Genomic DNA, 18,042 nt, shown 5'->3' on the forward strand with positions numbered 1-18,042 from the left:
ATGGCCTATTGTACATAAACACTTCACTTTCTCTCTCTTCATCAGTTCCTCAGTTGTGTCCAGCTACCCTCTCTGTCGTTGCCGATGACCGGTCTGGCGGTTTGTCCCCTCAAGGAGGTGAGCGAGGACTTCAGCGCTGCCCCTCCTCATTGTCCACCAAAGCACAAAGTGTCGGTACGTACCGCAGGGAATGAAACCTTTCAGCCACCATCGCCGGCTCAGACACTCTGGGTGCAGCCTCAGCTCCGCTGCGACTGAAAACAATTCTGTCATGTATGTTTTGTTATGTTTGCGCCAAATGTCAGATGCCCTGGAAGCGACAGCCGGTTCGTTTGGTGGAAAAGATCCCAGCCAATCATCTCCCATGAGCGACAGGAAGAAGAACAGGAGGAAGAAGAGCATGAATCAGAAAGGGGATGCAGCCGTCGGGCAAGCCGAAGGTAACATCATCATTCCACAAGGCGCAACTACTGATGCTAACAGTTTAAGTTAAATAAGAAATTGGGTTTTCTATTTGCTTTATATATACAGAAACAATTTTACTCAAAATAATAACTAAATAAAATCTTTATTCTTTAGTTCTGAGAGATTTTTATATTCTTTACTTTCTACTAAGACACACTTGCTTATATTCTGACTTTTCTTGTTTTCCCGTTCTTTCTCTTCTGTGTGGATAAAGATTAATAAACGTGCTTGTCTTTCTCTGAATATTTCGTATCTGCCTTTTTTTCCTAACACTTGCACTCCTCTTTCTCTTCTCTTGCTTATCTCTCGCTCTGCAGCCAAACGCAAAATGTGGAAATTAAAGAGCTTTGGTAGCTTGAGAAACATTAATAAGACAGGTAACAAGTGAGGGTGATGGTGCTGACACAGCTTGTGCTCTCTGACTGTTTTCCTTCCCTGTGTGCCTGACATCCATAATCTACACCCCATTGTTTGTTTGAATTACCCTCAGCGTGAATAACCCAAAGATTTTTCTGTCCTCATGTCTCAATCTAAACCACTTTTTTGTTTTGTTTTGCTTTTCATTCATTTTTCCTCCACCGACTGAAAGTTCAATGGATTCATTCTCTCGGTTTGTCGAATGCAGCAAATCTCATGTCATGTTTCTCCGGCTTCACCCTCTCTTCGCAGAGGAAGAGAATGCCGACTTCATCATAGTGTCGTTTACTGGGCAGACGTGGCACTTTGAGGCTCCGAGCATGGACGAGAGGGACTCGTGGGTCACAGCTATAGAGAGCCAAATCCTGGCAAGTCTTGGTTCCTGTGAGAGTGGCAGAAACAAGGTAAACATGTACAGAAAACACATTTCAGAAATGGATTCTGTACTTATTCTCACCATTTTTCCACCTAAACTAAAATGATTTTGCTGTCTAAAAACATCATTTCTTGGAGGCTTAAAGAGAAGAATATTGCGGCAAAAATAGAATCCACAAGCTGTTCCCTGCTCTTGAACTTTTCCTTTGGATATCTGCGTGAAGGTTTGATTGACTGATCACAGCAAGACAGAATGAAAGTGCAGTGTGGGGGCAGAGAGCAGAGCAGGAAAAGAAAGCTATGCCAGGAAGAATACAGGTCAAATTTTAAAAACACTTGAGTCAAAATCTGATGGTGCTTGAGTCTCTGCTGTCACCGATCCCAGTCATATCCGATCAAATCACACCCGCACAGTCTCACACCTCTTTTCCAATAAAGAAGACACATTTTTTAGAGGCGCTATATATTTGCAACCTAAAAGAAATTCACCAGAAATCCAGCCCACGAGTTATGTGCACGGTGATTTCCCTGGAAATTAACCAAACTTCCCTGAACTATAGCCTTATGAATCTTTTGGTTCTCAAATCTGTTAAAATTTAGGTTGGTTCTTAAAAGGCAGGTGGGTGGGAAACGAGCATTTACCGCGCAGATTACTTAAAGGTTTTGAAAGATAAGGTTCGTGGATGAATTTTTGCAGGTAAATTACTTCAAATGGAAGCGCTCTTAAGTGAAGAACATGCAAACCTACAGTAGTCTATATGCATCACAATCTTAATTTAATTGTTGGAGTGAAACCTTAATGGGAAAAGTATGTCTAAAAGATTTATTTGTTTTTGTTTTTTAAATAAATTACATATTACAATGTTTCTAAAATCATCCACTCTTTCTGTGACACCACAGAATACGTCTCGTACAACTGCTCTCCTGTTTTGTTTAAAATATAATCATAACATTTTAATACTGCAAGTAGGGAAGAGAAGCAGGGAACTATATAAACCCAGGAGAATGATGCACTAAACAGGAGGGGGAAAATAGCACTGATTTAAACAGATGTCCTTAACTCTTACCCTCATAAAGACAAACTCTGACAGCCTCCTCTGTGCCCTTAATTACTACATATATGACACCTAAGTATATATCAATAAAGATTCACTTTACAATTAGTTGTAAAATCCTGCAGTTGCAAAAAAAGAAGAAGAAGCTGTATAGTTTGATCTTTGACCTCAGTAAAACTTTCCTGATGACTTCATGGGCTCAGCTGATAGCTTCAAGTTGTGGTAAATTATGGTCTTCATTAGGGGAAATTAGCAGAGTATATTTAATGTTGGCGTCTAAGTGACATGACTGATTATTCTGTAAACTACAAGAACGTCTGTTTGGTCCATGTGGCTATCTCTATCTTTAAAACATCCTCATGTTGTGCTGCAGTTATTTTGGCATCTTTACAAAGCCTTGCATGATTGGACGGTTAGCTATGAGTTGTTTGTGCCAAAGCAGAATTTCTAAGTGAAAACATTTACTCACTCCAAATTAAGGCTCTCAAATAAAATGTCAGAAAGTAAATGTATTAACTTTAAAAAATAGTTCAATTTAAAATGTCTTTGTTTTGCAGTTTTAATGCCACGTGGTGTCATAATCTGCTCTAATCAATGCGTGTTACTATTCATTGTGTTTACTGAGGTAGCGGTTGGATTTTAAGCACCACTTGTTTATGAAACAGAAACACTTGTGTGGATATGAATAAATGATGCAAATGGGTGTTTGTGCAGGCGCGGAGGAGCAGTCAGAGCGAGGCCGTAGCGCTCCAGGCCATCCGAAATGCCAAAGGCAACAGTCAGTGTGTGGACTGCGAAGCACCGAGTGAGTTCCTAAACGTTGGCACGTTTCCCGCCAGCTGCACATTTACTCTGGAGCATAATTCACACCATGCACAGACTGTGGTGGTGCAGCCATTGGCTCATGGTTTTTTCTTGCTAAGCAGTCTCTCTTCTCCCATCCTGCAGATCCCACTTGGGCCAGTCTCAATCTGGGTGCGCTGATCTGCATCGAGTGCTCAGGGATCCACCGAAACCTGGGGACTCACCTGTCCCGTGTGCGCTCGCTGGACCTGGACGACTGGCCGGGAGAGCTCACACAGGTGCTGGCTGCCATCGGAAACCACATGGCCAACAGCATCTGGGAGAGCTGCACCCAAGGACGGACCAAACCCACACCGAGTGCGACACGGTGGGTGGAGCCAGATCACAGCACACGTCAAAAACTGCTGTAAACTCCTGTACACCCTATACAAGTTTTAAGCAGATAAAATAATAACGGATTGGATTTATATAGCGCTTTTCAAGGCACCCAAAGCGCTTTACAATGCCACTATTCATTCACTCTCACATTATCACAAGCTACGGTTGTAGCCACAGCTGCCCTGGGGCAGACTGACAGAAGCGAGGCTGCCATATCGCGCCATCGGCCCCTCTGGCCAACACCAGTAGGCAGTAGGGTAAAGTGTCTTGCCCAAGGACACAACGACCAGGACAGAGAGCCCGGGGATCAAACCGGCGACCTTCTGGTTACAGATACGCTTCCCAACCCCCTGAGCCACGGTCGCACATTAAAAATGTACAGAATCATTTTAATAAATTAGAATAATAACGAAGTCTAAAATAATATTAAATATGTTATTTAAGCAGATTTGTACACAAATGATTACATTTGTGTTTAGAGCTACTAAATGAGATTTAAATTATGAATAAAACTCATTGATGTCCATTATTAGGTTTATTAGTAGGTTTAAAAAAAAGGTTCATCAGTCAAAATCAAAATTGATTCATTGTCACAGAAGGGCTAAAAGTAAATACATTAATGAGTAATACTATTTAATTTACCCTAGTTACAGCCATTTAATTATATTGTTGTATGTTATATTATAATGTTGTCAGGTTTCCATCACAGTGTGATCAAAAAGATTTCATTTGGACAACGATCCAACGATCTTCTTCAGGCCCTTTCACTGAAAGCTAAAAGCCAGCCTCTCCCTTAAAACTTGCAAGCGCAAATTTACGGGCCACAAAAAGTCTACAAATGGACACGAGTAGTTAGAGCAGGACTTCTAACAGGAGTACTGGAAGTGCACCAGGAGACAGCTTTGAAGGGGAGATCAGACAAATTTTAATCCTTTTTTTTTGCATTTTATTTTTTGTTTGTTTTTATGGCCGGAGTTGCAGAACTTTTTTGCACTCGTGATTAAACATATATGAAATGCTTAAACTGCATCTGCTCATATCTAATGTACATTTATTTAAATAGTTAAATATGGAGTCAAAAGTGATGCAGAGAAGTTGTCGGTGGTTTCGTGTGCTTGTGGGAAAAATCAAATCCCAGACCCAAGAAATAAACTAACAGAAAGCAGGTAAAAATCTGATCGCTCAATATCCAATGTGTACAAACGTGAACAAATAACACCCATGGTGGAATTTCTAAAAACCTGCAGATATGTCAAGTTTTAAATGTAAGCAAAGTTCTGATTCGCTTACACTGCAGTGCTTCTAAGAGTGTCTAATCTTACATGTGTGTGTCTCCTTTGTATTGTTTCTGTTTTTCTAGAGAGGAGCGAGAGTCATGGATCCGTGCCAAGTATGAACAGCGAGCCTTTGTGGCGCCTCTTGTGCCGGCCTCAGGGGCGCAGCTTCCAGAGGATGGTGTGCCGGTGTGGCTGCTATCTGCAGTGACCGACAGAGATCTGCCCAGGCTGCTGCTCCTTCTGGCCCACAGCACTAAAGAACAAATCAACGCTCCGCCGGCCGGCTCGCCTTCGCTGCCGCGCACGGCTCTGCACGCTGCCTGCCAGCTGGGAGATGTGGTCATGACACAGCTGCTCATCTGGGTGCGTATCTTCTTTGTGTTCACACTCATTCATATCGGTTTCATATTTCCTCAGGCCCAATGACGAGTGTAGAACAACACGACTAGTTCATTAGTCCTGTAAATCACAGTAAAAGAAATAAGGGTGGAATAAACTACTTCAAAAACTGACCGGTAGAATTGTGCATGCATGCACACCATGATCGTGTAAATGCTTAGTGATGGACTCTTCTGTGCTTTCGAAACTGTGAATGCCTCTGCAGACACGTACCCTTGCCATTCTGTGATGAGTGTTACTCTCTGTGGAGTCATATTGGCAGCTGCCTCTTTTTTCTCTGAGGGAAACAGGAACTTTCAGTCAGCATCTGCACCAGTTTATACCCTTATCAGATGTGCCTTTGGAGTTTTTCTCAGGTGCTTACAACATTTCAAAAACATGCTGCCCTCTTAATATTAAATTGTTTGTTCTTGTTTGTCATTATTAGCTTTTATAACGACATTAAAAAGCTGCTGTACTTTGCACAGTGTGGTTAGAAGCCTGCACTCCTGCAGACTCCGTGTTTGAGGGCTTTATAATAAGCACTCAGTGTGCCAGACTCTCCACAAAACCCACAGAGTCGACGTCTATAGTGAAGGGTGTAGGAGCTGTAACTAGGCCAATAGATATCTGTCATCAAATATCTGACCAGACATGTGGCATAGATAAGATTACAATCATATGCAGGAGATATTCATCACTTTACAATAGTGTTTGGTAATGAAATCACATCCTGTGTGAACAGCTGACCCAAAAACTTCAATCAAAAAGAAAAAACTATGTGCGTGTAATTTCAGCCAAGCATTAGTGATGTTAAAACTGCAATTCTATCCAATTTAATGTAAAAGAACTGAAGCTGAAGAACACTGTCTCATTGCTAATCGCAGTATTGCCAGCTGGCCTCTTCACTGAATGTGCTGACTTCAGTAACCTTCAAAAGAAATGATGACAGGCTGTTTTTAGTGCACCTGGACTCTGTGCTGGGATCTCCACAGTGTTCAGGTGGTATTTAATAAATGTGCTCTACCCCTGGAGTTCTTCTGTAATGGAATAATTTTCCCTTACTAGACTGAGTCTGTGTTAACAGACACTCAGAGCACGTTAAAACGAGTAAAGCAGTTTGAATAACAAATTAGTTTAAGAAAAACTAAATGTTGGTCCTGAGATCTGATGACCTGTCATCATAGACAACACTGAACGTCAGGGAAGCAAGTTCTGAAAAATCAGTAATAAATCAAATTATGATTATGCTGGTTAGACTTATTTATTACCTTAACTCTATATACTGTCTATGCAAATCAAAGAAAATCTGTCCAACAGTAATAGAAGAGGAGCAGCACATAATTTTTCAGCTGTATGCTCCACTTCACTTCAAACTGTTCAATCATCTAATCAATATCTAATCAATAAACAGGCTTAAATATCATGTTCTGTCCTTTGCCTCTTCCCTGCAGTATGGAATCGATGTGAAAGCGAAAGATAACCAAGGCCAGACGGCCATGATGCTGGCCACGAAAAAAGGGAGCAAAAGCTGCATCGATATTTTGCTCCAGCACGGCTGCCCCAACGAGACGTCGCCCACCGCTGCCACGCCCATCCTCAGTCGCCGCTCCAGCACCGCCAGCCTGGGTCGGACCAGCTCCAGGAAACGGTAGCGTGGACTGAAAACGCTGCCACAGAAAACATTTTTAATGTGTGGAAACGGGCAGAGCTGATCGTGGAGAGGGGTGTAGTATAAAGAAATGACAGCACTGGATATCATTAGTATAACGGATGAAAAACATTGTTTCTGAAGACTGAACAACATATCAAACCACTTAAAAAGCAATATTCATTCAATTTGTTGATTGCAGGCATATTGCTGAGTTATTGTGCCGTTGACCTCATTTCAAAATGACTCAAGTAGACCTGTAGCGGACTGCTTCTGTTTCACTTCCTCTGCAAGAAGTGCAATAATTCAGCTACGATGATGAAAAGCAACAAATTTTAGCGCAGATGACTCAACTCAGTGCATCCAGAGGGTGATGCTTTTATTCAGACCTGCTGTGACTGGACCAAAACTGCTACTTTTTTTTCTTCCTTGGCTTAAACCAACAATATGTCATGGTGTTAGTTATGTGAGCCTGTCAGTTCGATTGTATAAACTGTTTTCCAGCAACGAATCAGCTGAGATTATTCTACTTAGACTAGAAAAATGAATGGTTTGGAGTATGACCTATGTCAGTGTTAGGACCACAGGTCCGAGATATGACGTTTTATTCTACTATAAATGTATCTAGACTACATGCTTAATGTTAAACTCTGTAACGAAGACACAACTGAAAAAACCAGACTGCATTTTGTAGTGATTTCTTACTGGTAGTTCTAAAAGCTTGTTTTGTTTTGTTTTCCATTGTCTTTTATAATTTCTTATTCTCTCACATAAAGCAGTAAGCGGATGGTTTTACAAGTATGTAAACATGTGGATAAAGTTTTATTTGGGATATCGAGAGCGAATACGTGAAGACTGCGACATAATTCACATTCATCTTACTGTTGTGTAGGTCGATCCCATGAGTTTACAGTGAAGCGGCCGAAGGTGAGTCATGTGAGTCCCTCATGAGCTAAAACAAATGGTTACCAGAATAAAGTAATAAACTTTTTTTTAAATAAGCATTAAAAAAAATGTTGTTTTTATTGTCTTTGTGTGTGGGCCTATCTGCTGCACAGATTTATTTGACTGTTTTTAGCAACGTTTGGGTCAGAGTGGTATGTTCACCATATAGACTGTATATAAAGTCAAGCAGAGTTTTATTGTCAACCCAACAATATACAATCAAGTATACATTGGGACGAAATTTCTTCCTCCTGGATCAAAGGTGCAAATGGAAGAAATAATTTTGGGAGCCTCACCAACAAGTGACCATACTAGAAAGAGATATAAAGCTATCAAGCTTGGCTAGTAAAACGCATCTATTAATTGTTCCAGTGCTATACACTGAATAGATGCCTGCTAAAGAAGTGAATTATAAGGTATTTTGGACATTTTGATGCTTCCAACTTCGTGGGAACAGTTTGGCTGTTCCACTATGACCAAGGCCACGTGCACAAAGCATGGTCCATAAAGATATGGTTGGATGAGTATGGTGTGGAAGAACTCGATTGGACCACCCACATCAAGAACCTTTGGGATAAGCTAGAATAGAAATTGCAATTTAGGCTCTCTAGTTCAATATCAGTGTCTGACCTCACAAATACTCTTTTAGAAAGACTGGGAAATTATCCACACTCCCCTCCTGCAGTCAACAGCAGGAGTTCTATGTTTTGTGGACTAGACAGTGGTCGGGGGCATAGGCCCTGGTAGTCTAAGCCTTGGTCGACAAATCTGGCTTAAGGAAAGTCCTCGGTCATTTAGAGCAGGTCTGGGGAACTCCAGACCTCAAGAGCCGGTGTCCTGCAGATTTTAGATATCACCCTGGGCCAGCACACCTGAATCAAATGATTAGTTCATTACCAGGGCTCCGGAGAACTGCAAGACATGTTGAGGAGGTGATTTAGCCATTTAAATGAGCTGTTGGATCAAGGACATATCTAAAACCTGCAGGACACCTCCTGAATCTCCGTTGTTCCACTGAAGGAAAAAGCACCCCAGACCATTATGGTTACATCTCAGGTGGGATCTGCTTGTCGTGGCAGTAACTTTGGAAACCATCAGGACCATCAAGGTTCAATTTTTTCTCATCAGAGAATAAAACTTTCTTCGATCAATGTCCTATGTTTGGTGTTCTCTTGCAAAGTCCAAACAGTCAGTTCTGTGGCGTTCAAGGAGATGAGGTTTTTGGGGGGTTTTTTTGAAGCCCTTCTGTCTCAGATTATATCTGATTGTTGTGGGGCTGCAGTCAGCACCAGTAAGGGTCTTAATTTGGGTCGGGGATCGCCCAGATGGACAGCCAATTGGATCCTCCGGCTCCGTGCTGGTGAAATTGTCTTGGGTCTTCCACTTAACTTTTTGTTCCATAAACCTCAGGATCATTTAGGAAATTCCAAATGACTGCCTTGCTGCGTCCCACCTCAGCAGCAATGGCGCACTTATGCAGTTTAACAACCTGACCATGTTCAAAAAGGGAAAGGTTTTTTTTGCTTTTGCCATCAGACTGCCATGGCAGTGTGACTACCTGACAGAAAATGACAATGAATCCATATTTTTGCACAGATTGGCCTTTTAAAGGCATATGGTCTTAAACTTTTGATCAGCTGTCAAAACAGCCTGTTTCAGTTTAAGTGTTGTTTTCAATAAATTGCATGATCAAAAAATGTTTTGTCTCACTCCCATTTCTTCTTGTTGCATGTTGAAGCTCAACTTGGAACCTTGTTAACATCCAACCATGCAAAATATGATTTATTTATTTAGTTTTTGCCATTTTTCAAGTGGTCTTGAAACTTGATGAATTCTCCTCCCTGCAGTGACGCCTCCGGCCTGCAGGGGGCAACGCCGCTCAGCTTTGTTGACATGCGTCACCAAACTGCGACGGATGGATGGACCATAAGAGCAAAGGCTTCTAAAATGTAGAATGAGTGCCTGAGCGGTGCAGACCGAATGAAAACAAAAAGGAAAAGGGGATTTCTGAGCGCCGGCGGACACGTCTCAATGGGTGAGTGATGGTAACAGCAACGAGCGGGCCTGCGCTCACAGTAGGAGGATTATTTTTTAATAAAACCTCTGGTTTGGGTGAGTAGAGTTACCATAATGTGTCTGGATTGTCTGCGATAGAGAAAAAACTGTCTGGGATCCTCTAGCTTCTTTTTAAACTGCGGAAAATTAAGAGTAATTGTGCTTTAAACACAAAGAGCAGCAAAAACAACGCGTTAACACCGTTTAAAAAAGAAAAAAAGAAAATTTAATTTACAACATCTGTTACTGCAGAACAGTTAGATCCTGCTTCTTTATACAAAAACATAAATGCTTAAAAAATAGAATCTAAAGGAGTAAACTGTCATTTTTATAATACCTCTGTTATTTATAAAAGTGAACCTATACTGCTTTTCTTTATTTTCTGCCATGCATAAATAAAGAACATACATAAATGCTCCTGTTAAACACGGCCAAAGTTTCAAGCAATGAGAGTAATCCGTACCAGCTAAGAGCTCAGACTGCTATAAACAGTTCGTTTAAAATAACTTTTTTTTTTCTATTTTTGACTCTCTGTAATGTCAGGGAAAGGGTATCCTTAATAGCCCCCCCCCCCCCCCCCCTTTCAGTTCAAACCTTCTGTTTGTAGTGAGGGGCCAATCAGAATAAGGTTTCTGTAACGAGGGAGGAGCTAAAATTCCTTCTTTCCGACAGAGAGTCCAAGATAAAAGTCAGAATGGGAGATGCATACATGTTGACTATCATGTTGAAATGTACTATGAATCATCCAACTAACTTCAGGTTTAACTTGATATGATGGTGGTTCACGTCTTATGTCACCATGGTAACTTGTGCTGCTCTGGAGCAGGTTGTGTTTAAGATAAGAGATCAACAGTAATAAAATCACAGCCTGTTGACAAACCAGTTCTCCAGAAACCATTGCTGAAAGATCCCTCAGACCTTGCATTCATAACCCCCGGTTTGTTCGATCACAATGGGGGCTTTATTTACCTGTTCCCATGGCGAATCATGGTATCAGAGTGCAATTAATGGATTTCTTTCATTACTTCCTCATACAGCTTACCTCAGAGTGGATCGGAGAAGACTGAACCGATTCTAAATCTGAAAACTCAGAATTTAGATTTAAACTGTTGTTAAACCTGTTTTATAAAAACTGGAGTGAAAAACTGGTTGCCACATACTGGACTGCTTTTTGACAGCCACTTTACATATTTTATCATGCAGTAACACATTTTATCTATATATTTAACAACTGGATTATCACGCTGTTTTTGTTGTTTGTTTGTGTCTTTTCACTGCATCAGCGTATGAATACATTTTCATTAGTGATCCATCTACCACCAAAAGATGGATGACTAATCACCGAATATTTGTCCCCTGTACTGCTCTGATGATTCTGCATTTCCTTCCCTGCAGTTGGATTGTAGTGCATTAGGAGCTGCGGCAGGGATGAGGATCCGGCTGCAGTGTCCCGGCCACGCTGCCAGCCTTCTCTCTGAGCTTAACCGTTGCCGCCAATCACGTCAGTACTGTGATGTGTTCCTGCAAGTTGGCAACCGGACATTCGCAGCCCACCGTGCAGTGCTGGCCTGCGCCGGGACGTACTTTCGCAACTTGTTCACCAGAACTCCCACCGCGTCCAGCGCCGCCTTCTCTTTGGAGTTTATCTCCCCAGCTAACTTTGAGAAAGTGCTGACATTTGTCTACACCGGGGAGATAGTGACTGATCTCATAGATGTCGGGGTCCTGTACGAGCTGGCCGAGCGGCTCGGGGTCAGTGAACTGGTGAAGGCTTGTCACGCTACCTTCCCTGACCTGCAGGCTTCTGTGTCTGCAAACTGCAATGTCAGCAGTCCCGGTGATGTCACCCTGGACTCCAGCATGGTGGCCGCTCCACCCACAGTGGTTGCAGTTAGTGCAGCTTCTGTGCCGTCTGTGTGCTCCTCCGCCGCCTCCTGCTCCTCTCTGTCTTCATCGGCTGGCCCGTCTGCTGCCCCGACTCCTGCTGCTGCTCCCTCCCCTCTTTTCCAAATCAGGATGGGCAGGTCAGGCCGCGAAGTTCAAGCCGGGCCTCTGTCTCTGGACCTAAAGGCAGAAGATGTCCAGTCACATATCGGCTACGGGCAGATGGGAGCAGATCATCAGTTACCAGGAGGACCGCCTTTAACCACCAGCAGCAGCAGCCTTTCCCTTCAGGCTGACGGCTTGCAGCCTGTGGGACCTGTGCTCCAGCTGAAGACCGAACACGGGCTGAACGATGGGGAGGCGGGAGGCTGCTGTGAGGACGGTGACACAGATGGTCAAATGGTTTCTGAGAGCGCGGGCGACTCTTTGTCCCGGAGCAGCAACCCTGTTACGTCTGAGTCTTGCTCCCTCCCTGACTCTTCAGCTCAGCTTGGCGCTGAAGCCTGCGCCCCGACATCATCCTCAGGAGAGTCTCCAGGCAGCCTTCAGGTGGCAGCGGTGGAAGGTGGCGTCGTCGACGTGCAGCAGGACAGCAGGCTGATGTTTGGGGAAGTGGAGGAAGGAGACACTGAGGAGGAGAGGGAGGCTCTGCAAGGTAATGGAGCAGTGGAGGGAACAGAGGAAGAGCAGTGGAGACAGTTGGCAGGAGAGATCATCGAGCTGAGCGATGATGAGAACTTCATGGAGGAGGGAGAGGAGGAGGACGAGGATGAAGATGACCTTGTGTGTGTGGAGAATGGAGATGGAGGGAATGCGAGTAGCCAGGTAATGTTTCTGTTTGTGAGCAGTAGAGTAGTTCATGTAAAAAGTCATTCTGTATAAAATCAAATCAGCTGAAGTTCTGTAATGTTTGTATTTCTAATGAAGCGACCAAGATTTGACATCGTGCTCTGAACGTTTTCTGAGCTACAGACCTTCAGAGGACACAGGGATGGGTCGTATTTTTTTTCCACATAGGAAATAATGGTCTTTGCTCCTCCAGGTGACAGGAAGCACGGTGACATGTAAAGCTTGCACAGTGGCACTCCCAGCAGATCCAGCTGCCATCAGAAGACACGGTGAGACGCACCTGACGGAGCTGGGGCTCTGCAGGGTGTGCGGAGCCTCTTTTCCAGACCGTGCTGCGGGCATCGCCCACTCCTTCACCCATGTGGGAGTGCAGCTCTTCACCTGTGACATGTGCCACTTGCAGTTCTGCAGTCAAAAGAAACTGCTGCGGCACCACCGCCAGACAGCATCCAGTTACACCATCCCACAGGGGGCGCTGACCAACAGCAGCCACAGCCAAGAGCTGCAGTGTGCTGTATGCAGCAAATCCCTCAGCAAGGACTTCCAGGTTAGTGGATATTTATGGAGTGTTTTTGACATAAGTCAGACACTTTAAACGATTGCTTGATACATAAATGGCTCCATATGTAAACAGACACTATTTAGTTATGATAAATGCGGACTTGATTTTTACATTAATCGTTAAGAAATTACAGCCATTTCTATCTCCATGAACTGAAATGAAGTCGGGCAGTTCATTAAAAAGCGGTTCTTTTGTTTTATTCACAAATTATTAAGATAAAAAGCCCCAAATGTTGCGTTGGCCTTTGTAGGCTCTTTCTGTGAGCCACAACATGCTGTCGAGCTCTCGTTCATTAAACTGTGTCATGAATGAGCTCACTGTGGTTCACTTTAAGGTTAACTGAAGCGTTTACTTTGTAAATAACGCAAGGACCAGGTGTGTCTAAGAAGCACAAAAGTGAGACTTGAGTTCACAGTGAAACCCACAGGAAGTCTGATGTTTGTATGAACAATGCCTGACAACCGGTTTGGTGGCAAACATGAGCAGGAAATAAGAATGAGGAGTCCCCCTGCTACACACCTGCTTCCTCAGTGAGGCTCCTCAACTTTTAGTTTTGTGTTTCTCTCCTCCTCAGACTCTCAAAGACCACCTGCTGAGCCACGTGTGCCCCCAGAGCCTGAGCTGTGGCGTGTGTCACCTCCCCCAGCTGTCCCTGTGCTCCCTACTGTGGCACGCCCTCGCCCACCTCTCCCTGCCCGTCTTCACCTGCCCGCACTGCGCCCGCTGCTTTGTAGAGCGCGCCCTGCTGGACAGACACATGGCTGTGCATGCTGAGGAGGCGGCAGCTAAGGAGAGAGAGCAGTCGGCGCTGAGGGCTTACGGAGTCAAAGCAGATGGAGGTGGCAGTGGAGGAGGAGCGGAGGAGCTGCATTGCTTCCTGTGCCCGCAGACGTTTCGCTCGTCCTCTGCGTTTCAGTACCACCTCAGTCTGCACACCAGCGACTCCACGGGGAGCGGAGGAACCGCTGGCGGCCAGGGGTGGTTAGGGAAACGTAAAGCGGATCAGTCTCTGGAGTGCCCGCCGTCTTCCTGCTCCTCCTCCTCGTCACGGGACGTCAGCGGGCTCGTTAAAATGAGCAACTTCGGTTTGGGTTTGGGAATGGGCATCAGCGTGTCAGACAAGTTTTTTCAAGGGCCGATGCACGGCGTGTCCTCTGGAGTCCTGACGAACGGAAGCTCCAGTCAGGACAGCGGTGTCGGACCTGCAGGGGTGCGTGGGAAGTGGTACCGGTGTCGCTACTGTGGTAAACGTTTCGCTCACTCGGGGGAGTTCACCTACCACCTCCGTATCCACACCGGGGAGAAACCCTACCAGTGTAAAGTGTGTCTGCGCTTCTTCAGGGGGCGCTCCACCATGATCTGCCACCTGAAGACGCACGCCGGCGCCCTGATGTACCGCTGCACCATCTGCGGCCTTTACTTCTCCACGCTGAAGCTGGTGTCGTCACACATGGAGCTCCACAAGGACCACTTACCGCCGGACTTCAACATCGAGCAGACCTTCATGTACAATGATCACTCTAAAGAACCGCTGCCCACTGTGGACACCTGATCAGCTCCTCGTTTCCTCCCTGACGCCTCCTCTGTGTCTGGTTGTCGTGGACCACAAGCTGCTGATAGTAGACTAGAGCTTTAGCTAACTGATGCACCAACATCAGTTAGCACCTATCAACAGATAGGACATTTACTGATGACTCATGCACATCTGTCTTGTTACATCAATTTAATGCCGGCTAACTGTTTAAAAAAAAGTCAGAAGCGCTAGAAGTTTCCATTCTTGTTTTTATTTGGAGGATTTTTTTCATTTCCTGGCACAAAATGCTTTGGCTGAAATATTATTATAAACACTGTTATTAGCCCAGTGCAGTGATTTTTCTAATGTTTTTAGTTAATCACGTAATCTCTAAATTATTGTAAAAGATCTCAGTATTGCTTATTTTGTCCAGCTAACTTTCTCAAACACACAAATGGAACCAGAACTACATAAGAACAAAACCTAAAAACTCTAAAACTAGCCATTACTATGGATTAAAGATGGACGATTCTCCTACTAAAGACCATTTGCACTGGTCAGATTCTTGACTGAGTCTGTTTAAAAAAAAAAAAAAAAAAAAAAAAAAAAGTAGCATCATCAAAATGATTGTCTTAATATGTGATTGTAATTACAGTGTAATTACACTGCAATTACCTCAATGTAGAAAAGTAGACAAACACGAAATATTTTCATAAATGTATTATTTTCTTTCCACAGTGTTTTAAAGCATTGATTCCCAAACAGAGAGCGGTACGAGTCACACTGAGGGGCACGTAGCAGGTTTTTGAGGGGCTCTGGGGTTTCACGTAATAATGACATCGCGATTTGAGCGGTGTCTTCTTTGTGTAAGTCCAAATTTTACTTAAATGAATTTAGAAAAAAAATTAGAAATTACAAATCGATAATAGAAAAGCTGTCTGCACTAACACAACAACAACTAGTTAATTCAAAACAGTTCACTTAAGATGTATTTATGTAGCAGTAAGTGCCTTTTATTGTAAGGTAAAGCCTTTTAAAATCTTAGTTAAAATAGCTGAACATAGTGCATGAAAAGGCTAAAATATGGTTGTATTACATTAATAAATTATCAGTATATACGACTACGATTATTTGAGCTAAAATGATGACAATAGTTTTAATAAAAATGCTACGGGTAAATGTAAAAAGCGCAAAACTGGCCTCAAAAACTGTCAACTCTTGCTGGAAGTGCACACTAACTGACTGATAACTGTATAAAATGAATTTTTAACACTATTTAAACTTGACTAAAACAAAATGAACAGTTTTTGGAGTATTATGGGTGTGTGTGTGTAAGTTAGCACCCAGTACAGGAGTCCAGTCAGCACATAAATGAGTCTCCCCAACAACTTTAACAGAGAAGGATGCTACTTTGGGAGTAAAACAGCTGGAAGAATCATCTCCCTAGACTTTTAATTAACAAAGTCTTCCCAGCTACCTCACCCCCACTGGCCAACTCCATCCCCCCTTTCTCATTTCTTAGTTTCTACATCCTTGCATCCTCTCCTTCCGTCTGGTCCCTTCCACCAGAGATCCAAGCAGAGGAGAGAGGAGTCAAGGCAACAAGGTTAAAGTCAGCTGCAGTATCTATTGGTTGTGTTCGTGATGTGTGTTGTAAATGGCGACTGATTCCCTAAAATCCAATACATGTGAAGAATTTTTTTTGAGTTTTAGTAAATATGTAAAAAAAAAAAAAAAAGTGGGGACACTTTTAATCATTCACAATATAAGTATGAGAAGATATACCCTTTTTGAGCCGTAAAGGGCAGAAATTCCATCCCTCAGTGGCTTGGTCCAGGTCCAGGTTGCAGGTGCAGCACTCTAAGCAGATATACTCAGATTTCCCTGTTCTCAGCCGTCTCCTCCAGCTCATCCTGGGAGACACTGACGTGGAGGAGTCGTCCCTCCTTAATGACCAAGCTCCTCACCCAGACACCTGTTAGAAGCAGCCTATTTCAGTCATTAGCCAGAGGTTCTGGCCATAGATGTGGTTAGTAATGTAAAACTGTATGGTTGAAACCATCCCTGTGCAAACTGGAGGTTCATTGCTTGAAGCGAGTCATCGCAGTGATGCTCCTATGCTGACAGGCACATTTCTGCAGGAGGATGCAACCCTGCTGCTTACAGCTGGTTTTTGAGGAGATCTTCCCCCCCCTTAAAAAGGCCTCCGAGAACTCTAGCATCAACCTCTCTTTTTTTTTCTCTTTTCTTTTTTTGATATAGGCCAGAAAATAAATTTTTAAAGCTGGGAATCACTGTTTTAAAACACAAAATTAGTATTTTTATAGAATAGAAGTAAAGAAATAGATTATTTTTCACTTACATCTGATTATTTCTGTATCTGTTGATCGACTGAGCGTTTACCTGGATTTTTATAATGCGGTCGCCATATTTTTTTCTGTTAGATGCCGTTCAAACTGCAGGTTTGGTGTGTTTGAACTAAGATAAGAAGAAGCCACTTGGTGGCAGTGTATCCTGATGTTAGCAGGTGAAAGAAGGCAGCTGTATTATGCAGCAGATTTTATCTACTGTAATATCAGGATAGGTTTTTGATGTCAGTGATTGTAATTACAGAGTAATTACACTGATTGCATATTGAAGTAGCATGCCGTTTGTAGCATACTAATTCTATTTGCAGTCACGGTTTTAAAACCCTACAATTTTATTTAGTCTGTTCTTATGGTGCATGTTTCACTCAGATAAAACAAATCCACAGTAGAGAATTTTTTTGTCTTTGAAACATAATGGTGTGCGTTTGAACTTACACAGACTAATTCCATTTTAAACACAAGCTATACTGACTTGTTTAGAGCGTGTGACGTATGTTGTGCTGTAGAAATGTGACATTGAAGTGCCCATTTACACATTTCTGTGCGATTTTTGTGTCTTACCTCATATTTATGACAGCAACTATTTATTATTTTTATGCCTTTCGTTGTCTATTTCTAAAGCTAAATATGTTTATATGTTTTTTTTAATATTGTTTTTGCAATAAATGCCTCTAGGAAGACTGTTATCACCTCTGAATTATTGTTATTTTTTTATCTGTTGGATGAGCTGCTCCATCATCAGAAATTCAGTGATGAATCTGCAGAAATCTGCTTCCCCTGTTTCCAGCAGCTCAGACCTTTGCCCTTGCAAAGCCTGGTCTCTTCCTGTTATTGTGCTGTTTGTGGACACACAGACCCCGCTTCTTTTTTCCCCCTGCCTTCTTATTGTTTAACCTGTTGAACATGAAACATTCCAGAAACGGAAGTAAATGTAATAAAGATGGGCAGAAAGGACAAGCCATCTGCAAGAAAGGCAAATTTCCTTGTTAAAATAAACAAGTTTCCAAATGAGTGGCTGTGCTTTGTCATCATCAAATCATCTTACAAAAGCCAACTCAGCTTTTC

The 18,042-nt window shown here is 43.0% G+C and overlaps 2 protein-coding genes across 7 annotated transcripts in view; both read left to right on the top strand.

The window, feature by feature from the left end:
• The window catches only part of agap2 (ArfGAP with GTPase domain, ankyrin repeat and PH domain 2), a 33,975-nt gene extending 26,161 nt beyond the window's left edge, over positions 1-7,814 (top strand). For 4 of the 6 annotated variants that reach the window (XM_004560255.5, XM_004560252.5, XM_076878271.1 and 1 more), the window contains 8 exons: positions 46-174; positions 306-440; positions 783-842; positions 1,135-1,286; positions 3,027-3,117; positions 3,261-3,483; positions 4,855-5,134; positions 6,604-7,814. In XM_004560255.5, the coding sequence (XP_004560312.1) occupies positions 46-174; positions 306-440; positions 783-842; positions 1,135-1,286; positions 3,027-3,117; positions 3,261-3,483; positions 4,855-5,134; positions 6,604-6,804 (1,271 nt within the window). In that variant the 3' untranslated portion in view covers positions 6,805-7,814. The remainder of the gene's footprint in view (positions 1-45; positions 175-305; positions 441-782; positions 843-1,134; positions 1,287-3,026; positions 3,118-3,260; positions 3,484-4,854; positions 5,135-6,603) is intronic. The other 2 variants (XM_004560256.4, XM_076878272.1) reach the window with 1 other exon arrangement.
• A 694-nt stretch (positions 7,815-8,508) lies between these two features.
• On the top strand, positions 8,509-17,988 carry zbtb39 (zinc finger and BTB domain containing 39). The gene is made up of 5 exons (XM_004560251.3): positions 8,509-8,801; positions 9,593-9,780; positions 11,196-12,509; positions 12,727-13,080; positions 13,670-17,988. The coding sequence occupies exons 3-5, from the start codon at positions 11,229-11,231 to the stop codon at positions 14,645-14,647; spliced, it is 2,613 nt and encodes an 870-aa protein (XP_004560308.1). The 5' UTR covers positions 8,509-8,801; positions 9,593-9,780; positions 11,196-11,228; the 3' UTR covers positions 14,648-17,988.
• Positions 17,989-18,042: the final 54 nt, after the last annotated feature.

This window comes from Maylandia zebra, linkage group LG20, assembly GCF_041146795.1.
Source record: "Maylandia zebra isolate NMK-2024a linkage group LG20, Mzebra_GT3a, whole genome shotgun sequence".
Taxonomy (NCBI): domain Eukaryota; kingdom Metazoa; phylum Chordata; class Actinopteri; order Cichliformes; family Cichlidae; genus Maylandia; species Maylandia zebra.

Coding starts and splice junctions, on each gene's coding strand:
- zbtb39 (XM_004560251.3), top strand. CDS start 11,229: ATGAGGATCCGGCTGCAGTGTCCCGGCCACGCTGCCAGCCTTCTCTCT. Junction 12,510..12,726: donor GAGGGAATGCGAGTAGCCAG/GTAATGTTTCTG, acceptor TTGCTCCTCCAG/GTGACAGGAAGCACGGTGAC. Junction 13,081..13,669: donor CCCTCAGCAAGGACTTCCAG/GTTAGTGGATAT, acceptor TCTCCTCCTCAG/ACTCTCAAAGACCACCTGCT.